The sequence below is a fragment of the Zootoca vivipara genome, chromosome 3 (genome assembly GCF_965207765.1).
Source record: "Zootoca vivipara chromosome 3, rZooViv2.hap1.1, whole genome shotgun sequence".
Classification (NCBI taxonomy): Eukaryota; Metazoa; Chordata; class Lepidosauria; order Squamata; family Lacertidae; genus Zootoca; species Zootoca vivipara.
In genome coordinates this window covers 118,106,692-118,127,351 of record NC_142586.1, presented here as the reverse complement: position 1 = coordinate 118,127,351, position 20,660 = coordinate 118,106,692, and the positions used below count along the sequence as shown (strand labels likewise).

The window sequence follows — 20,660 nt, the reverse complement described above, 5'->3', positions numbered from 1 at the left end:
CTACAATTCTCGGAGCAATTTATGGCTTAACCATCCTTCCTTCTCCACTGCCTCGAATTGGGGGCTCCCAACGGTGTGCCCCCCTCTCAAAAACAAGCTGGGCTACGTGGGCTTTTCTTATGGAACTTCCAAGGCCAGAAGCAGTCTATCTGAATTCCTAGCTTCCCACTGGATCTGGCTGTTTAGTTCTTCCTGAAACTGTTCCGCAACAAATAACTTTCTCTTTTCCCCTTCTCTCTCTCCCCCCCCCACTTCCAACAGGGAGTAGCTTTGCCTCCCCCCCACGCAGCCCCCCCCGGATCTCAGGCCACGACAAGGGAGAGAGAGAGAAGCCATAGCCTTCTGCCGTTCCTGCTGCCAATGCTCTCTTAGCGCGCCTCGGAGGACCTTCGCCCGCCAAGCACCGTCCGTCTGTCTTAGTAGTTTACACTGTACCGCCTGCCCTGTTTTTGCTGCTGGGTCTTTGCCGATCCGAACCCGAAATAAAAGATTATATTAGGCTCAACGCTCTGGGACGTATTGGTGCTCTCTCTCTCTGTGTGTGTCTACTCTACGTTTGGTTTTCTAGGAGAAACCTTAGGAACAACTTTCTGAGAGCATTGCGGAGGGTTGGGCTAGATGACCATTGAGGTCCTCTGTGGATCTCTGTCTGATTCAGTCATTGAGCAGTAACTGCAGGCATGTGAGTTGGGCCCTCGGCGCTTGTATACCTAATGAGCATTTCTATCCTCACCTTCCAAAACATGCCTGCCCTTAACACACTTTTAAGATACAGTGGTACCTTGGTTCTCAAACTTAATCTGTTCCGGAAGTCTGTTCTAAAACCAAAGCCTGGAAACGATGCCTTATGAGGAACGGCTTAGGGAGCTGGGTATGTTTAGCCTGGAGAAGAGAAGGTGAAGGGGTGATATGATAGCCATGTTCAAATATATAAAAGGATGCCATATAGAGGAGGGTGAAAGGTTGTTTTCTGCTGCTCCAGAGAAGCGGACACGGAGCAATGGATTCAAACTTCAAGAAAGAAGATTCCACCTAAACATTAGGAAGAACTTCCTGACAGTAAGAGCTGTTCGGCAGTGGAATTTGCTACCAAGGAGTGTGGTGGAGTCTCCTTCTTTGGAGGTCTTTAAGCAGAGGCTTGACAGGCATATGTCAGGAATGCTTTGATGGTGTTTCCTGCTTGGCAGGGGGTTGGACTGGATGGCCCTTATGGTCTCTTCCAACTCTATGATTCAAAGCGTTCCAAAACCAAGGCGCGCTTTCCCATAGAAAGTAATGCAAAATGGATTAAACCAGGCTTCCTCAACCTCTGCCCTCCAGCTTTTTTGGGACTAAAATTCCCATCATCCCTGACCACTGGTCCTGCTAGCTAGGGATCATGGGAGTTGTAGGCTGAAAACATCTGGAGGGCCGAGGTTGAGGAAGCCTGGATTAATCCATTCCAGACTTTTAAAGACAACCCCCCAAAACAGGAATTTAACATGAATTTTACTACCCAACTGTAGCAGGGGCCCAAAGGGCCCCAATTAAGGTGATAATGTAAATCCCTATAAATCCTGGAATATGCTTATATTAGTGAATTATGGTAACCTGTTGCTTTAAAGAAACTGATGATTCAGCAAGAAGCCGTCCTTACTGGGATAGAAGGTCAGCTAATACGTCAATCACAAAGAAGCAATTCATACACTAGAACATAAATTGTTACATCCACACGTAACACAGGTTCCCATGCATGTAAACTAACAATATGTAACAGATCACGGTGAGAATTGCGCATGCATATGAAATATGAAATGATGTAATGATTTATGTGATTGGTTAAATTGAAATCCTTTGTCTGAAATGCTATAAATACCCCTGCCCGACCTTTGGGAAAAGATTCGACTGTAACCTTATTGCTTTGCAATAAACATAATGGACTCCTAACTCCTCTTGTCTCTGAGTTTTATTGGCTAACTCAGAAGATAAGCCATTTTTGGGCTTACAACATTAAATGGCTTATCTTCTGAGTTAGCCAATAAAATTCAGAGACAAGAGGAGTTAGGAGAGCCGCAAAAACAAAAATGCAAAATAAATTGCAAAGACAGACCTCAGCGTAACGCTCAAAACGGAAGCGTGGCACTCAAATCGGAGCACGTTCGGCTTCCGAAAGAAGTTCTCAAACTGGAACACTTCCTTCCGGGTTTGCAGTATTTGGGTTCCAAGTTGTTTGAGTACTGTTAGGGCAAAATTCTGGGTGCGAGAATGCTCAGCCACCCAGCTCATCAGGCAAGGGCCTGTGGTCGTTGCGGAGTATAAAAGGAAGGAGTCCAGCCACGATCCGGAGCAAACAGCAAGGTTTATTACTGCACACCATGAACAGGGCTGCAGGAACTTTTAAAACTTCCCACCACCATCCCATAATGCACATCGAAAGCATCATACATACATCACTTGTGACAGGGTAAAACGTCAGAAAAGGGGGAGGTGCAAGGGGCATTAGCATACAGGTAAACAGGAGGTAAACAGGATTAACATAAGGTAACAATGTCCCAGGACATTGATAAGCAAGTACCAGTAAGTATCTGGGAGGGGATCCTTGAGTACCTGGTGGGGGGGAAACAATGGGTCCAGGTGTGAGTATTGCCTCTGGCTTCGGAGGGTCGGGATTGGCAGGAGATGGTACCTGAATGGATTATGGATATGCAGAGGAGCACCACCCTGGCTACCTGACTTCTTGCTTAAGGGATTATGAGAGCCCTTGGCCAGAGTAGAAAAAGGGGGTTTCATTTAGAAATAAAGATACACTGTATTCATTCATAAAGAAATATGGTTACATAGAGTCTCAGGCAACAGAGGAAAAGTAGGAAAGGGAGCCTTTATTACTCAGGGCTTGATCTTGAGGGGTTCGTGTTGGTGCGATACTAGAGTGGTGTTGTAGGATCAGACGGGGTCCCCGTGAGGGCATTTGTGCCAATCTTGATTCCCAAATGGAGCCTCGTTTGGGTGCCCCCCCTATAAAATTCCCTAACAAGTACCAAGGCATTTGAGAAGCAAGGTACCACTGTATAGAGACAAACAAGGTTCACTAAATAAGATTTCACGATCTCTGCCTGCAAACATGGCATAACTATAAAGCGCACCACCCCCTAGATTCCACGGAGGGAAAATAGGCTTTATGGCGTGTCCGTAACCCCAGTCTCAATCTGCTCTTCCTCAGGCTGAAAAGTCACTTGCAGTTCTGACAATTATTTTAGGACGCATCGCTGACAATACCAATTCGCAGCACCCATAGGCCGATCTCACAGGTCTGTGATAAAAAAGGTCGTTCGCAGGCTGGATTTTGTTGGGAACAAAAATGCAGTCAGTGGCTCCGTAGCCCAATTTATTAGCTTTATTCCACATTTCACACTTGGGACACAACAGTTGCTAATACATGTGCAGGATCAGACCTGCATTTGTCTTCTCTGTCTCCACACCATCCCTAAAGTGTAGCTCTAATTTTATGCCTTCCTCTCAGAGGCTTAGAAAGCCGAAAGACCCCCGTCACCAATCCAAATTCAGCCATGCACACACACACACACACACACAAGCAGAAGCATAGAGGGTGCTTAGGTCTCCATCGTCAATGCAGCGGCATGCTTAACAACTGTGAAAACCTTCACACAGTTGCATGTGCTCCTGTGTGAAAAGCACATACAGTGGTGCCTCGCTAGACGAAATTAATTCGTTCCACGGGTCAATTTGTGTAACGAATTTTTCGTCTAGCGAGTCCCAGTTTCCCATAGGAATGCATTGAAACTTAATCAATGCGTTCCTATAGGCTCTGGGGGACTGGCAGTGGCATGCAACGGGGCTTCGGAGAAGGTCTCCGAAGCCCCGTCCAATGTCGGCTGTGTGCAAGGCGGCGGGGGGAGAAGCTCTCTACTCCCAGACACCGCCTTGCCTGCCTCCCCCGACACGGAGCGCAACTTTGGAGGTCTCCGAAGTTGTGCTCCGTGCCGGATGTGCGCGGCGAGAGGCGGCGGCGGGGGAAGAGCTCCCGTCGCCGCCTCCCGCCTGCCTCCCCCGGTGGTGCGGTGGCTCCAGGGGACGGAGCCAAATCGCAGCGGACGCTGCTTGCCCCTGCCTGTCTTCCCCGAGCCAAGGGGAAGACAGGCAGGGGCAGCCGCCACACCGCTGCGTTTCGACTCCGTCCCCCCTGACAAAGCAAGATTAGCTGTCAGCTTCCCGCGCTGACAGCTGATCTTCCTTTGCCGCTTTCTATGGCCGCGCTTTGTAAGACGAAGCGGCGGTCATAGAAAATTTTGTCGTCTTGCGAATGCTTCTCGCAACGCAAAACTCTTTTTAGCGAGTTTTTCGTTGTGCGAGGCATTCGTAAAGCGAGGCACCACTGTACGCACATGGTCGGACATTTGCAACTGGGCTTCAACCTGGCTGCAGATTTTGGATGTCCGGGAGGGAATTTCTCAACCATCACCATTTGCACTTGAACCCCAATTGCAATTCTAAAAAAACCCGATTTCAAAATGTAAAACTGTTTGCACTTCTCTCCTGGACCAACCAGACTTGAGAGCTGTTCCAGCCGTGAGACTCAATGTGACTTTGTAACGCAGAGTTCCTGCAAAAAGGCTGGCTTTTAGCTCCCTCCAGCTAGTATCATGGCTGGAAGTGGGCCGATGGCTTTTGGAAACTTGAAGGTGACGTTCTCCCCAACCCTGTGCCGAGAGGGAAGAGCTATAGCCCAGTGCTAGGACACCTGCTTGGCCTGCAGAAGGTCCAAGGTAAAATATCCATTGGCATCTCCAGGTAGGGCGGGGAAAGAACCCTGCCGGCCAGTGTAGAGTTAGAGGGACCCGAGGCTCTGATTCTGACAAGGCCCCTTCTTCTGAGAGCTCTGCACCCGTATCATGACATCCCAGCGCGAGTGGAGGGAGCCTCGAGGTAGCAAGCCAAGCCAGGCCAGTCCGAAAAACGTGCATTGCAGCGAGCACCCTCACTCCCCCAAAACTCCCATTTTGCATGCCCCCCCGCCCCGCGGTCAACCACCCTACAGAAGTCGGAGCGCTGGGTCTGTAGCTCAGCTCCCCCTCTGCTCCTGGATGGCCTTCGCCACAGACGCCACGGCGGCCTCGTTCATCTCGCAGGGGTAGAATCCGTCCTGGATGCTGTAGCAGGCATGCACCGTGCGCACCAGGGCTTCGTGCTGGACCTGCCGCTGGGTGTCCAAGATCTCTTGGGTGCTGCCCTTCGACTTGTGGTGCAGGACGACCAGAACGGCCTTTCGCACTCCTGGGGGGGCGGGGAACGGAGCAGAAACATCATCAGAAACATCATCATCATCATCAAATTTATTTACCGCCCTATACCCGGGGGTCTCAGGGCGGTTCACAGAATAAAATCAAGATATAAAATGACAACCCAATACCCTCCACCCCCCAAAAAACACATTTTCATAGAATCGTAGAGTTGGAAGAGACCACAAGGGCCATCCAGTCCAACCCCCTGCCAAGCAGGAAACACCATCAAAGCATTCTTGACATATGGCTGTCAAGCCTCTGCTTAAAGACCTCCAAAGAAGGAGACTCCACCACACTTCTTGGCAGCAAATTCCACTGTGGAACAGCTCTTACTGTCAGGAAGTTCTTCCTAAATTTTAGGTGGAATCTTCTTTCTTGTAGTTTGAATCCATTGCTCTGTGTCCGCTTCTCTGGAGCAGCAGAAAACAACCTTTCACCCTCCTCCATATGACATCCTTTTATATATTTGAACATGGCTATCATATCACCCCTTAACCTTCTCTTCTCCAGGCTAAACATTTTAAAAGGGCGTAGGGTGTAAATCAAATCAACCAAAGGCCTGGTTAAAAAGGAACGTTTTTGCGTGGTGCCTAAGGGTGTGCAATGAAGGTGCCAGGCAAACTTCCCTGGGGAGAGCATTCCACAGACAGGGAGCCACTGCAGAGAAGGCCCTGCTCTCGTGTTGCCACCCTCTGGACCTCTCGAGAAGGAGGCACACAAAGGAGGCCTCATAATTTGATCTCAGGGTCTGGCTTGGTTCATATGGGAAGTGGCGGTCCTTGAGGTATTGTGGTCCTGAGCCATTTAAGGCTTTATAGGTCAAAACCAGCACTTTGAATTGGGCCCGGAAACTAATTGGTAGCCAGTGCGGTCGGACCAGGATCAGTGTAATAGGCTCAGACCGTCTTGCTCTGGTGAGTGACCTGGCTGCTGAATTCTGCCTGGGTGAGGGCGCTGCAGGACGAACAGTGGGGGCGAGCAGGACCCTGGAGAGAGGGTTCGGTGGAGCCCCCTGAACCCCAGCTGGAAGGGAGCGATTCATTTGCAGCAGGCAACAAGAAGCTAGGGCTGTGTTGAGTGTCAGGGCAGGATTCAGCGAGCAAGATGCAGAGCTTGTCAGAGAAGTTAACTGTCAGTAAAGGGACCCTTTACTGGGGTTGCGGCGCTCATCTCGCTTTACTGGCCGAGGGAGCCGGCGTACAGCTTCCAGGTTATGTGGCCAGCATGATAAAGCTGCTTCTGGCGAACCACAGCAGCACACGGAAACACCGTTTACCTTCCCGCTGCAGCGATACCTATTTATCTACTTGCACTTTGACGTGCTTTCGAACTGCTAGGTTGGCAGGAGCTGGGACCAAGCAACGGGAGCTCACCCCGTCACAGGGATTCGAAGATCCGACCTTCTGATCAGCAAGCCCTAGGCTCATTGGTTTAACCCACAGCGCCACCCGCGTCCCAACTGTCAGTAGGCTTCCATTTATGTTTTTATCACTGATATTTTGCAATGTTACAGGTAGGTAGCCGTGTTGGTCTGAGTCGAAGCAAAATAAAAAAATTCCTTCAGTAGCACCTTAAAGACCAACTAAGTTTTTATTTTGGTATGAGCCTTCGTGTGCATGCACACTTCTTCAGATACACTGAAACAGAAGTGTCAGACCCTTATATATATATATACAGAGGGTGGTGGGGGTGGGTGGGAATGGGTGATGGGCTGATGGGAGTGGTAAACCTGTAGATGGCTGTTAACGACTGCTGATGACTGCAATTAGTCCTGGGGGGGAAAAGCAAGGGCTGAGGCGCTAAAGAAAGCTTGATCATGCATAATGATCTTATCTGAAGAAGGAATTTTTTTATTTTGCAATGTGTTTCTAACGCCGTATCCAGCCCCCAGATCTTCCTTGATTTGTATATCGCCTTTCACCCGTAGAGCTCAGGGCGGTTCACAACAAAATTTATCTTAATACCTTTTTTTAGATATATATATATTTACATATAAAACAAAACCATTTCAAACATTAAAATGCAGAGTTCTTTCGAACCCTTAGAGCTCCTTCCCTCCCTCCACGGGTTCCATATTTAGATTTAAGTTTACTGCATCTTTTACCTGTATCCATCTATTATATAACCATAATTACCATAAATAATTCCACATTGCAAGTGTCATTCCATCCCTGCCCAAGATTTTAGCTGTTTACAGTGGTCTTTTAAATAAATTACAAATTTACTCCAGTCTTTAGGAAATACTCAATCTTCCTGGTTTCTTAATGCCTCTTTAAAGCCCATGACATGAGCCTGTTTGCTGGATCAGGCCAGAGGATGCTCACCTAGTCTAAGATCCCGTTCCCCCAGATGCCCCTACAAGGTGTTTGCCTGCGTGGGGCAGAGCACAGACCTGCTTGCCCTAGAAGAGCTACTCACTGTTCAGCGCCTCGAGGGCACAGAGTATGTCGCTGCCCACGCGGGAGAAGACAGCGCAGAAGAGGAGGAGGAAGTGGTCCGACTTCTCTTCGTAACCCTCCTGGCGGAGGGAGATGCCGAGGCCCTCCAGGAGCTTGGAGACGTCGTTGACAATGTCCTTCTCGCAGCCTCCCGTCTGCCCAGTGGTCCAGACCTGGACGGGGAAGGCTGGGGAAGAAGGGAATGGGGAGAGAGACCCCTTTCAGTTCATGGCTGGAATCCCATGTTGTTATTGTTTATGGCCTCGGTCCAGTATACCTGAAGGAGCGTCTCCACCTCCATTGTCCTGCCCGAACACTGAGATCCAGTACCGAGGGCCTTCTGACGGTTCCCTCATTGCGAGAAGCCAAGTTGCAGGGAACTAGGCAGAGGGCCTTCTCGGTGGTGGCGCCTGTCCTGTGGAACGCCCTCCCATCAGATGTCAAAGAGAAAAACAGCTACCAGATTTTTAGAAGACATCTGAAGGCAGCCCTGTTTAGGGAGGCTTTTAATGTTTAATTGTTTCATTTCATTTTTCTGTTGTAAGCCGCCCAGAGTGGCTGGGGAAACCCAGCCAGATGGGCGGGGTATAAATAATAAATTATTATTATTATTATTATTATTATTGATTGACAAGGTGAGCCAATGGGTCTCAAACCCTCCGTGAGTTAGGGACCTCACCTGCATGCAAAGACAGTGGATGGAGCGGACGAGACAAAAGTGGGACCAACTGTCAAGGAGGCAGTTTCTGCATGAGGTGTAGAGGGAAGAGAGGGCCAGGTGGGGCTCATCCACCTGGGAAGGGAGCCCATCTAGAATGAAAACTGTGGTCCTAAACCTCCGCTGCCTTGCGGGATATCTTTAGGGGAAGAAAAGGCAAAGGTGTGACCCCTATACAAATTCAGACTGGAGTCCCTAAGGCGGTTAGATGGCGCCTTATACGGCTCCTTCCGGCAACTCCTGAAGCCAAGCTGTTGCCAAATGTCTTGCTTTCCTTTGGACCACATCAGTGAGGCCGAGAGGGGGGTCTTATTCCCTGGGTAGCCCAGGACCTCCAGACTTGTGCCCCCAGGGAGATCACGCAGCCAAAGCAACGCGGGAGGCAGCAGTTATGAGTTATCATTCCCCACAGCCACAGCAGGCGCTGAGATTCTCCAGCGGTTTCACCTTACCCCTGGAGGCACACACAATTGTTCCTCGCAATTAAGTGTTGTGGGTGGCGCTGTGGGTTAAACCGCAGAGCCTAGGGCTTGCCCATCAGGTCAGCGGTTCGAATCCCTGCAACGAGATGAGCTCTCGTTGCTCGGTCCCTGCTCCTGCCAGCCTAGCAGTTCAAAAGCACATCAAAGTGCAAGTAGATAAATAGGTACCGCTTTGGCGGGAAGGTAAACGGCGTTTCCGTGCGCTGTTCTGGTTCGCCAGAAGCGGCTTAGTCATGCTGGCCACATGACCCGGAAGCTGTACGCCAGCTCCCTCGGCCAGTAAAGCGAGATGAGCGCCACAACCCCAGAGTCATCTGAGACTGGAGGGGTGGAAGGGGTGGCTAATACCCCAGAGGACAGGATCACATTTCAGAATGACCTTAACAGATTAGACAACTGGGCCAAAGCAAACAAGATGATTTTTAACAAGGAGAAATGTAAAGTACTACACTTGGGCAAAATAAAATTGAAAGGCACAAATACAGGATGGGTGACACCTGGCTTGAGAGCAGTACATGTGAAAAGGATCTAGGAGTCTTGGTAGACCACAAACTTGACATGAGTCAACAGTGTGATGCAGCAGCTCAAAAAGCCAATGCAATTCTGGGCTGCATCAATAGGAGTATAGCATCTAGATCTAGGGAAGTAATAGTACCACTGTATTCTGCTCTGGTCAGACCTCACCTGGAGTACTGTGTCCAGTTCTGGGCACCACAGTTCAAGAAGGATACTGACAAGCTGGAACGTGTCCAGAAGAGGGCAACCAAAATGGTCAAAGGCCTGGAAACGATGCCTTATGAGGAATGGCTTAGGGAGCTGGGTATGTTTAGCCTGGAGAAGAGAAGGTTAAGGGGTGATATGATAGCCATGTTCAAATATATGAAAGGATGTCATATAGAGGAGGGTGAAAGGTTGTTTTCTGCTGCTCCAGAGAAGCGGACACGGAGCAATGGATTCAAACTTCAAGAAAGAAGATTCCACCTAAACAGAACTTCCTGACAGTAAGAGCTGTTTGGCAGTGGAATTTGCTACCAAGGAGTGTGGTGGAGTCTCCTTCTTTGGAGGTCTTTAAGCAGAGGCTTGACAGGCATATGTCAAGAATGCTTTGATGGTGTTTCCTGCTTGGCAGGGGGTTGGACTGGATGGCCCTTGGGGTCTCTTCCAACTCTAGGATTCTATGATTCTTATGGTCAGGGGTCCCTTTACCTTTAATCACCTCCTCAGCCGCTGCCTCAAGGGCCACTGGCACATCAAATCATTAAAAGCAGTTACAAAAACCAAGGACACAAGTCAGCACCATCTGAGTGCTCTGAAAATGTTTTGGACTACAGCTCCCACCAGTTTTGCTAGCTGAGGTTGACAGGAGTTGTAGACAAGCCATCTTCCTGGCCCCATACTAACAACAACAATTATACCCCACCCATCTGGCTGGGTTCCCCCTGCCACTCTGAGTGGCTCCCAACAGAATATTAAAAACCACGATAAAACACCAGACATTAAAAACTTCCCTAACCAGGCCTTCAGATGTCTTCTAAAAGTCAAATAGTTGTTTATTTCCTTGACATCTGATGCGAGGGCGGGTGCCACTACCGAGAAGGCCCTCTGCCTGGTTCCCTGTAGCTTCACTTCTCGCAGTGAGGGAACCCCCAGAAGGCCCTTGGAGCTCGACCCCGGTGTCCGGGGTGGAGATGCTCCTTCAGGTCTACTGGGCCGAGGCCATTTAGGGCTTTAAAGGTCTGCACCAACACTTTGAATTGTGCTTGGAAACGTACTGGGAGCCAACATAGGTCTTTCAATACCGGTGTTATGTGGTCTCGGCAGCCGCTCCCAGTCACCAGTCTAGCTGCCGCAGTCTGGATTAGTTGTAGTTTCCGGGTCACCTTCAAAGGTACCGTGTTTCTCATATTATAAGACATGTCTTATATTTATTTTTTCCTCAAAAAAACACACTATGGCTTATTTTCAAGGGATGTCTTATTTTTTTCCTCCTCCTCCTGCCGCAGCCGGCATTGCTGCTGCGCCTATCACTATGTCTTATTTTTTGGGTATGGCTTATATTCCTTGAATGCTTAAAAATCCTGCTATGGCTTATTTTATGGGTATGTCTTAAAATATGAGAAACAGGGTAGCCCCACGTAGAGCACATTGCAGTAATCCAAGCAAGAGATAACTAGAGCATGCACCACTCTGGCGAGACAGTCTGCGGGCAGATAGGGTCTCATCCTGCGTACCAGATGGAGCTGATAAACAGTTGCCCTGGACGCAGAATTGACCTGCATCTTCATGGACAGCTGGGAGTCCAAAATGACTCCCAGGCTGCGCACCTGGTCCTTCGGGAGATCAGTTACCCCATTCAGGACCAGGGAGTCCTCCACACCTGCCCACCCCTCCCCCCAAAACAGTACCTCTGTCTTGTCAGGATTCAACCTCAATCTGTTGGGGTCATCCAACCACCTCCAGGCACTCACACTCAAAATGGCTGCATTTTGGCTATGCTTACCTGTGAGTGTGGGAGTTGAACTAGGCCAGAAGGAAGAAGTCCATCTCTGGGATCCGGGGCCCCTCTGGAGTCTCACATTCTCTCGACGGAGCCAGTCATTCTCATGCACCAGGTGCGACACTCGAATGTCCTTCTCCTCCAGCTCCTGCTGAAGCTTCCCATTCCTTTCCAACAGCTCGGACACCAGTTTTTCCTGGTCCTTCAGCTTCTCCTGGACTTGTTGCTTCTCCTTCAGCAGACAGGACACTTTCTCTTTCTGCTCCTGCAGTTCCCTCTCTTCCAGCCTGCGGGCCGTTTGCTCTTCCAGGCTGCTCCGGAGCTTCCGATTTGCCTCCCGCAGGTGGAAAACTAGCTCCTCTTGGTCGCTCAGCTGCTGACGGAGCCCCTGGTTGGCTTCCAGCAGGCTGGGCTTTGCGGCTGGCAGGCTGCTTCTCAGGGGCTGGTCGTTGGCCAACAGCTGGGCAGCGATTCCGACAACCACCTCCTGGGCTTGGAGGAACTGGGAGGCCAAGGGGTGCAAGGAACCCCTCAAAGTCTGCAAAAGAGGGAAGGTCCCAGGCTGTCAAGACAATCTAAGCAGGGAGGTGGGATCAAACTTTAAGAAAGAAGATTCCACCTAAACATTAGGAATAACTTCCTGACAATAAGAGCTGTTTGGCAGTGGAATTTGCTACCAAGGAGTGTGGTGGAGTTCTCCTTCTTTGGAGGTCTTTAAGCAGAGGCTTGACGGGCATATGTCAAGAATGCTTTGATGGTGTTTCCTGCTTGGCAGGGGGTTGGACTGGATGGCCCTTGTGGTCTCTTCCAACTCTATGATTCTAACCCAGAGAACCACGGGAAACTCCTTGAGCTACATAACAGGCCTTGTAAGAAGAATCTTGGAGGGCAGGACCTGGACTGACTCCAGCTGCAAAAGCTGAGGCTGCTAAACACTTGGGCTGTTGTTTGGGGGGTTTCTGTTGGGTGGGTGTGTTGTATTATTTTTGTATCTTTATTATTATTAATTTGGTTGTGTACTTCCCAGTGTTTTATTTATTGTTTACGACCAATTAATTAATGAAATAGTTTTAACTGGGTTTTGAAAAAGAAGAAAAAGATGCAGTTAACTTTTCCTGTTTTGAATCTCGCCGGGTGATTATTCCTGTACTGCAGGGGGTTGGACTAGATGTCCCTCGGGTCCCCAAAATGCTACAATTCTAGGATGCCTCTCAGTTACTTGCCTGCAGCTGTGACTCCAGAGAGCCCGCCTCTGTCTGACTCGAGGCCCTGTTTGCCGTGGAGCAACTTCCGCTCTCTGCCGTGTCTTGAACCTGGTCCTGTGAACAGAGATGAGCACAAACAGGTTCATGCTGCTTTTTCAGAGTCCTCATCTGCTGGGCTCCTGATCTCATCCCCCTCGACCCCCAGCCATGCTCCCTGGGGCTGTGGGAGCCTCCTAAGATGGTTGGATGGGGCCTTGTACGCCTCCTTCCGGCACTCCTGCAGCCAAGCAGGTGTCAAAGGTCTTGCTGCGCTTTCCGTTGAACCCCAAGAAGTCTTGCCAACTGGGGAGCCCAGGGGCTTTATGCAGGCTTGTATCCCAGGGAGGTCACTTCGGCGCTGCAAACACAGCGCTTTGACGTCACCCCCGGAGGCACACTCCATTGTCTCTTGAGACAGAGACGGATGCCAGCAACAACCCCTCCATCTGAAGGATACTGACAAACTGGAACGTGTCCAGAAGAGGGCAACCAAAATGGTCAAAGGCCTGGAAACGATGCCTTATGAGGAACGGCTTAGGGAGCTGGGTATGTTTAGCCTGGAGAAGAGAAGGTTAAGGGGTGATATGATAGCCATGTTCAAATATATGAAAGGATGTCATATAGAGGAGGGAGAAAGATTGTTTTCTGCTGCTCCAGAGAAGCGGACACGGAGCAATGGATTCAAACTACAAGAAAGAAAATTCCACCTAAACATTAGGAAGAACTTCCTGACAGTAAGAGCTGTTCGGCAGTGGAATTTGCTCCCAAGGAGTGTGGTGGAGTCTCCTTCTTTGGAGGTCTTTAAGCAGAGGCTTGACAGGCATATGTCAAGAATGCTTTGATGGTGTTTCCTGCTTGGCAGGGGGTTGGACTGGATGGCCCTTGTGGTCTCTTCCAACTCTATGATTCTATGATTCTTTGATGATTAATCATCACTGCTAATTTATTGGTTTCTCACTGCCCTTTAGCACGAGGTCCCACTACAAATTGCAATGATATAGAAGTACAGTATTGAAAACAATCAATGGCCTTCCCATCAGTAGCTTAAGAAGACGACTCTCAGTTATTTGCTTGCAGCTCTGACTCCAGAGAGAGAGTCTTTGTTCGCCTGACCCGCTGCTCGCTTTGACATTGAACCACCTCTGCTCTCTGCCTCATCTCGCTCCCGGCGCTGTGAACACGGAGCGTGCCCCTCAAAAGCAGCACAAACTGGTATTGCTGAGCTTCGTTGCCCATGAGCACAGGCCATGCTGTCCGGGGCTGATGGGAGTTATAGCATGAGGCGCCAGCTTGTACTATACTATTGCATCGAGCAATCAGCCTTCCTGCCCCGCGCTTCGTTTTCCCCACATGGAACAGCAAAGCAATAATAGAAATAATGACCAGTAACAGCAGCAAACCTTCTTACATCCCTGCATTGCAGTGGGGCTGGGCTAGATGCCCCTTAGGTGTCCCTTCCAACTTTGCAATCCTGCGATTCCAAGGAGGCAAGTGACATGAGGAATAATTGAATCGTAGAGTTGGATGGGTTCCCCTGGGTCATCTAGTCCAACCCCCTGCAAGGCAGGAATCTCAACTGAAGCATCCATGACCCCCATTGAAGGCACACACAGAAGAGGGGGCCTGGACTTTAAAACCAGCCCCAGGGTTTCCTGGCATTTATTTTAGGACTTGCCTGCATCTTTGACTGTGGAGGGTTGGTTTTTGTCTGGCTTGAGGCTCCTCCCATTGGTGCATAGCAGCGGCTGTTCAATTTCGAAGGCTGTAGGTACAAGAAGAATGCTCTCAAAAGCAGCATGAACATATAATAGATATAGTAATAAGGCAATATTGAAGTTATATTTAGAGTTTATATAAGATCTAGAACTTACTAAATATGAAATGTAAAGAAGCGCAGCAGGAGGTGGAAGAGGAAGTCAATAGATTAGAAATAAGGGTTATAAGTAAGAATTTTTGTTTTTGTACTTTTCTATTTTTTGTATTTTTTGTATTTCTTGTATTTTTTGTGTTTTGTGTGTTTTGTATTTTTGCATGTTTTAAAATCTTTAATTTGTTGTTTAGTCGTTTAGTCGTGTCCGACTCTTCGTGACCCCATGGACCATAGCACGCCAGGCACTCCTGTCTTGCACTGCCTCCCGCAATTTGGTCAAACTCATGTTCGTAGCTTCGAGAACACTGTCCAACCATCTTGTCCTCTGTCGTCCCCTTCTCCTAGTGCCCTCAATCTTTCCCAACATCAGGGTCTTTTCCAATGATTCTTCTCTTCTCATGAGGTGGCCAAAGTATTGGAGCCTCAGCTTCACGATCTGTCCTTCCAGGGAGCACTCAGGGCTGATTTCCTTAAGAATGGATAGGTTTGATCTTCTTGCAGTCCATGGGACTCTCAAGAGTCTCCTCCAGCACCATAATTCAAAAGCATCAATTCTTCGGCGATCAGCCTTCTTTATGGTCCAGCTCTCACTTCCATACATCACTACTGGGAAAACCATAGCTTTAACTATACGGACCTTTGTCGGCAAGGTGATGTCTCTGCTTTTTAAGATGCTGTCTAGGTTTGTCATTGCTTTTCTCCCAAGAAGCAGGCGTCTTTTAATTTCGTGACTGCTGTCACCATCTGCAGTGATCAAGGAGCCCAAGAAAGTAAAATCTCTCACTGCCTCCATTTCTTCCCCTTCTATTTGCCAGGAGGTGATGGGACCAGTGGCCATGATCTTGGTTTTTTTGATGTTGAGCTTCAGACCATATTTTGTGCTCTCCTCTTTCACCCTCATTAAAAGGTTCTTTAATTCCTCCTCGCTTTCTGCCATCAAGGTTGTGTCATCTGCATATCTGAGGTTGTTGATATTTCTTCCGGGAATCTTAATTCCGGCTTGGGATTCATCTAGTCCAGCCTTTCGCATGATGAATTCTGCATATAAGTTAAATAAGCAGGGAGACAATATACAACCTTGTCGTACTCCTTTCCCAATTTTGAACCAATCAGTTATTCCATATCCAGTTCTAACTGTAGCTTCTTGTCCCACATAGAGATTTCTCAGGAGACAGATGAGGTGATCAGGCACTCCCATTTCTTTAAGAACTTGCCATAGTTTGCTGTGGTCGACACAGTCAAAGGCTTTTGCATAGTCAATGAAGCAGAAGTAGACGTTTTTCTGGAACTCTCTAGCTTTCTCCATAATCCAGCGCATGTTTGCTATTTGGTCTCTGGTTCCTCTGCCCTTTCGAAATCCAGCTTGCACTTCTGGGAGTTCTCGGTCCACATACTGCCTAAGCCTGCCTTGTAGAATTTTAAGCATAACCTTGCTAGTGTGTGAAATGAGCGCAATTGTGCGGTAGTTGGAGCATTCTTTGGCACTGCCCTTCTTTGGAATTGGGATGTAGACTGATCTTCTCCAATCCTCTGGCCATTGCTGAGTTTTCCAAACTTGCTGGCATATTGGGTGTAGCACCTTAACAGCATCATCTTTTAAAATTTTAAATAGTTCAGCTGGAATATCATCACTTCCACTGGCCTTGTTATTAGCAGTGCTTTCTAAGGCCCATTTGACTTCACTCTCCAAGATGTCTGGCTCAAGGTCAGCAACCACACTACCTGGGGTGTACGAGACCTCCATATCTTTCTGGTATAATTCCTCTGTGTATTCTTGCCACCTCTTCTTGATGTCTTCTGCTTCTGTTAGGTCCTTACCACTTTTGTCCTTTATTATGGTAATCTTTGTACAAAATGTTCCTTTCATATCTCCAATTTTCTTGAACAGATCTCTGGTTTTCCCCATTCTATTGTTTTCCTCTATTTCTTTGCATTGCTCATTTAAGAAGACCCTCTTGTCTCTCCTTGCTGTTTTTTGGAAATCTGCATTCAGTTTCCTGTATCTTTCCCTATCTCCCTTGCATTTTGCTTGCCTCCTCTCCTCCGCTATTTGTAAGGCCTCGTTGGACAGCCATTTTGCTTTCTTGCATTTCCTTTTCCTTGGGATGGTTTTCGTTGCTGCCTCCTGTATAATGTTACGAGCCTCCATCCATAGTTCTTCAGGCACTCTGTCCACCAAATCTAAATCCTTAAACCTGTTCCTCACTTCCACTGTGTATTCATAAGGGATTTGATTCAGATTGTATCTTACTGGCCCAGTGGTTTTTCCTACTTTTTTCAGTTTAAGCTGGAATTTTGCTATAAGAAGCTGATGATCTGAGTTACAGTCAGCTCCAGGTCTTGTTTTTGCTGACTGTATACAGCTTCTCCATCTTTGGCTGCAAAGAATATAATCAATCTGATTTCGATGCTGTCCATTTGGTGATATCCATGTGTAGAGTCGTCTCTTGTGTTGTTGGAAAAGAGTGTTTGTGATGACCAGCTTGTTCTCTTGACAGAACTCTATTAGCCTTTGCCCTGCTTCATTTTGAACTCCAAGGCCAAACTTGCCAGTTGTTCCTTTTATCTCTTGATTCCCTACTTTAGCATTCCAATCCCCTGTAATGAGAAGAACATCCTTCTTTGGTGTCATTTCTAGAAGGTGTTGTAGGTCTTCATAGAATTGGTCAATTTCACTTTCTTCAGCACCGGTAGTTGGTGCATAAACTTGGATTACTGTGATGTTAAAAGGTCTGCCTTGGATTCGTATCGAGATCATTCTGTCATTTTTGAGATTGCATCCCATTACAGCTTTTGCCACTCTTTTGTTGACTATGAGGGCCACTCCATTTCTACTATGGGATTCTTGCCCACAGTAGTAGATATGATAGTCATCCGAACTGAATTCGCCCATTCCCTTCCATTTTAGTTCACTGATGCCCAGGATGTCGATATTTATTCTTGTCATCTCATTTTTGACCACATCCAGCTCACCTCCATTCATGGTTCTTACATTCCAGGTTCCTATGCAATATTTTTCTTTACAGCATCGGACTTTCCTTTCGCTTCCAGGCATATCCGCAACTGAGCGTCCTTTCGGCTTTGGCCCAGCCGCTTCATCAGCTCTGAATCTACTTGTACTTGTCCTCCGCTCTTCCTCAGTAGCATGTTGGACGCCTTCCGACCTGAGGGGCTCATCTTCCAGCGTCATAACTTTTATATGCCTGTTGTCTTTGTCCATGGAGTTTTCTTGGCAGGGATACTGGAGTGGCTTGCCAGTTCCTTCTCCAGGTGGATCACGTTTAGTCAAAACTCTCCACTATGACCTGTCCATCTTGGGTGGCCCTGCATGGCATAGCTCATAGCTTCTCTGAGTTATTCAAGCCCCTTCGCCACGACAAGGCATTGATCCATGAAGGGGAAAATCTTTAATAAATACATTAAAAAAAAGCAGCAAGAGAGATGACCAGCCTCACTAAGGGGGAAAACAGCCAGGAACTTTGATAAAGAGTGGGGAAAAATTATAAATTATCTAGGTGACCATTGCAAGCAAATTAAAACTTTAGCTGGACTCCAAGGCTCACTTGAAATGTAATGAAAACTATGGATAATTTGACAAAGTGAAATTTGGACAACAGACTGATATGTAGCTATAAACATTGTACAAGGACCCATGTAGGGGGTTGGGGGCGGGGGGGGGGGGAGTCAGGAGATTCAGAGCATCTCTGAAATGGATTATACAGCCGTACCTCGGATCCCGACTGCTTTATTGTGAGTCGAATGTTTTGGATCCCGAGTGCCACAAACCCGGACGTGACTGTTCCGGTTTGCGAACGTTCTTTGGAACCCCAACGTCTGACGCGGCTTCTGGTTGGCTGAAGGAGCTTTCTGCAGCCAATCGGAAACCGCGCCTTGGTTTCTGAACTGTTTTGGAAGTCAAGGTACCACTGTATAAGCTGTTTGATTGTAAATTTGTATTGGTAATAACACACACACAAACACACACATATTTAAAAAAACCTTAAGCAGAAAACAGCCACACACTGGGAAAGCTGCCTTAGAAGAGAATCATAGCATCGTGGAGTTGGATGGGATCCCCCACGGTCATCTAGTCCAACCCCCTGCAAGCATAGCTGCCAAGTCTCCCGTTTTTCGCGTGAAACCCCCGGATCTTAATCCGTTTCCCGCTGTTATCCCGAATAGGAAAAAATCCCAGAAATCCCCTGGATTTCCTACCTGCCAGGGAGGCTCCATTTTGGGTGCCGCTCTGTCCATGTCTGGGCACCGGAAGTTGCTTCTACGCATGTCCAGACATGCGTAGAAGCGACTTCCGGTGCCGCGCCGCTGCTGATCCCTCATTTTTCAGCGGGAGATTTGGCAGCTATGCCTGCAAGGCAGGAATCTCAACTCGCTCATACAAGAACCCTGCAGATGGATTAGAGGGCCAAAGGGGACCCACCGAGCGCAGGATCCTGTTCCCACAGTGGCTGCCCAGATGCCCCAATGGGAAGAAGCCCGCAAGCGGCACCCGATATTCCCAGCAACTAATGGCCAGAGTCGTGCCACCTCGGGTGGTACAACTTTCATTTATATAGTGATGCTAAGCCCAGCCCCTAATCCTAACAACAGCCCTGTGAGGTAGGCCAGGCAGTGGCGCAGGGACAGGCTCCAGCTCAGATGGGAGGTTTGTGGCCAAGCTGGGACCTGAACCCGGGTTTCTCCACTCTGAGGCAGGGTTACTTTTCCGGGGCAGCACCTGCACTTTGGAACTCCCTGCCAATTGACGCCAGGCAGGCTCCATTCCTGTACTCTTTTCCGGTTTGTGTGTGTGTGTGTGTGTGTCTGGCTGAAAAGAGGGGCACAGGTTTTTCAAGGTGGGGAGCTTGCAAAACTACGATTCCTGGCACCCCCTAGATTTTGGCCCAGGTTTTAAGGCCTGTGATGCTGGGGGCCCAAATGGTTCTCCCCATTTTATGTTCACAACACCCCTGCAAGGTGGGTTATGGGTGGGGGAGGTGTACCCTTGGCTGAGACACACCAACATCCCCCCCCCCCAGCGCTAAGCGGCTCCCCTTCACTTTCACTTTCTTCCTAGCCGCTTTCACTTCCCAAGAAGGGGGCGGGGATTTTGCTCGGGTTCAGGGACATCCCCCTCCGGGGAGGGGGTCTCCCCCCGCTCCGCCCCCAAATCTCTGCATTGGATGGGGCTCTCTGCACGTGAGGAGAGGCGTCTCCCCTGAAGCCGCCGCCGAGCATGTACAGAGTGCCTCGTCCACCCCCCATCTCACCTGGCTGGGGGATGCTCGTCGGGGGCGCTCCTCTGCCTTGCTCCGGGATTCACCCCCGGACATGACTCGGTGGGGCGGATCCTGCGCTCAGTCGACCACCCACCCTGTCTGCTTCGCAGCACCCAGGGCCTGAAGGGATCCCTGCGCCCCGATCCCCGGAAAGAAGCGCGCCCTCCTGGCTGGATCTCTCTTCTCGCCGGCCAGGGTCCCGGGAGTTGACCTGCGGAACGCGCTGCAGGGGGAATGCGAAGCCAGCTTCTCCCAGGCTGGGACTCCCGGGGCGCGGCTCTTCCTCCGGGATTTGCTGGGACCCCCTGGGTGGAAGCCTCCTCTCTCCCCCCCCCCGCTCCCTTTAGCGCGCACGGTTCCCGACAGCGCCGCCGCGCACCGCGGAAAAAGAAAGCGAAAGTCCCGCGGAGGAAGATCCGGCGCAGCTGGTCTCTTTCGCCGCCCCCTCTAGAGGTCACACGCCCCATAGATCCACCCTTCCCCTTCCTTTGCCGTCTTTGCGCCTTGGACAAATGCTGGGGCCTCTGAGCACGTGCGGAGCGCCTCCCTCCCTTCCCTCGGGGCAAAGGCGTTTTTGTTCCAAACGGACCTGATAGCTTAATGCTCATAAGAAGAGCCTGCCTGATCAGGCCAGACAGTCCAGCTTCCTGTTCTCACAGTGGCCAGCCAGTGGCAGAGAGTTCCAGAGTTTAACTTTGTGCTGCGGGAAGAAGTAGGAATCGGGATACAGGAATCAGAAGCGTTCCTGCCTCTGCCTGAAGACAGCAGAGGACGGCTGTCAATAGTCCTCCCCCCCCCACGAATTTCTCAAGCTCTCTCCAGGCCACCCCCCTCCCAGCTGCCCCTTTCTTGCCAC

At 49.3% G+C, this 20,660-nt stretch overlaps 2 protein-coding genes across 4 annotated transcripts in view; one reads left to right on the top strand and one right to left on the bottom strand.

Moving 5' to 3' along the window:
* The window catches only part of CLU (clusterin), a 32,680-nt gene extending 32,175 nt beyond the window's left edge, over nt 1-505 (top strand). The window contains exon 9 of the mRNA XM_060273206.2: nt 262-505. Coding sequence (XP_060129189.2) covers nt 262-268 — 7 coding nt within the window. The 3' untranslated portion in view covers nt 269-505. The remainder of the gene's footprint in view (nt 1-261) is intronic.
* A 3,873-nt stretch (nt 506-4,378) lies between these two features.
* Nucleotides 4,379-20,197, bottom strand: LOC118079113 (uncharacterized). Of its 3 annotated transcripts, XM_088666989.1 has the most exons (6): nt 19,796-20,197; nt 14,334-14,420; nt 12,638-12,733; nt 11,418-11,952; nt 7,698-7,904; nt 4,379-5,271 (listed from the first exon to the last, which is right to left on the bottom strand). In XM_088666989.1, exons 1-6 carry the CDS (start codon nt 19,856-19,858, stop codon nt 5,060-5,062), a joined length of 1,200 nt encoding a protein of 399 aa, XP_088523115.1. In that variant the 5' UTR covers nt 19,859-20,197; the 3' UTR covers nt 4,379-5,059. The 3 variants fall into 3 exon arrangements, with proteins under 3 accessions (XP_088523115.1, XP_060129191.2, XP_088523116.1); XM_060273208.2 differs by lacking the exon at nt 14,334-14,420 and having other exon boundaries at nt 19,796-20,004; XM_088666990.1 differs by lacking the exon at nt 7,698-7,904 and having other exon boundaries at nt 4,925-5,271.
* Between the last annotated feature and the right edge of the window lie 463 nt (nt 20,198-20,660).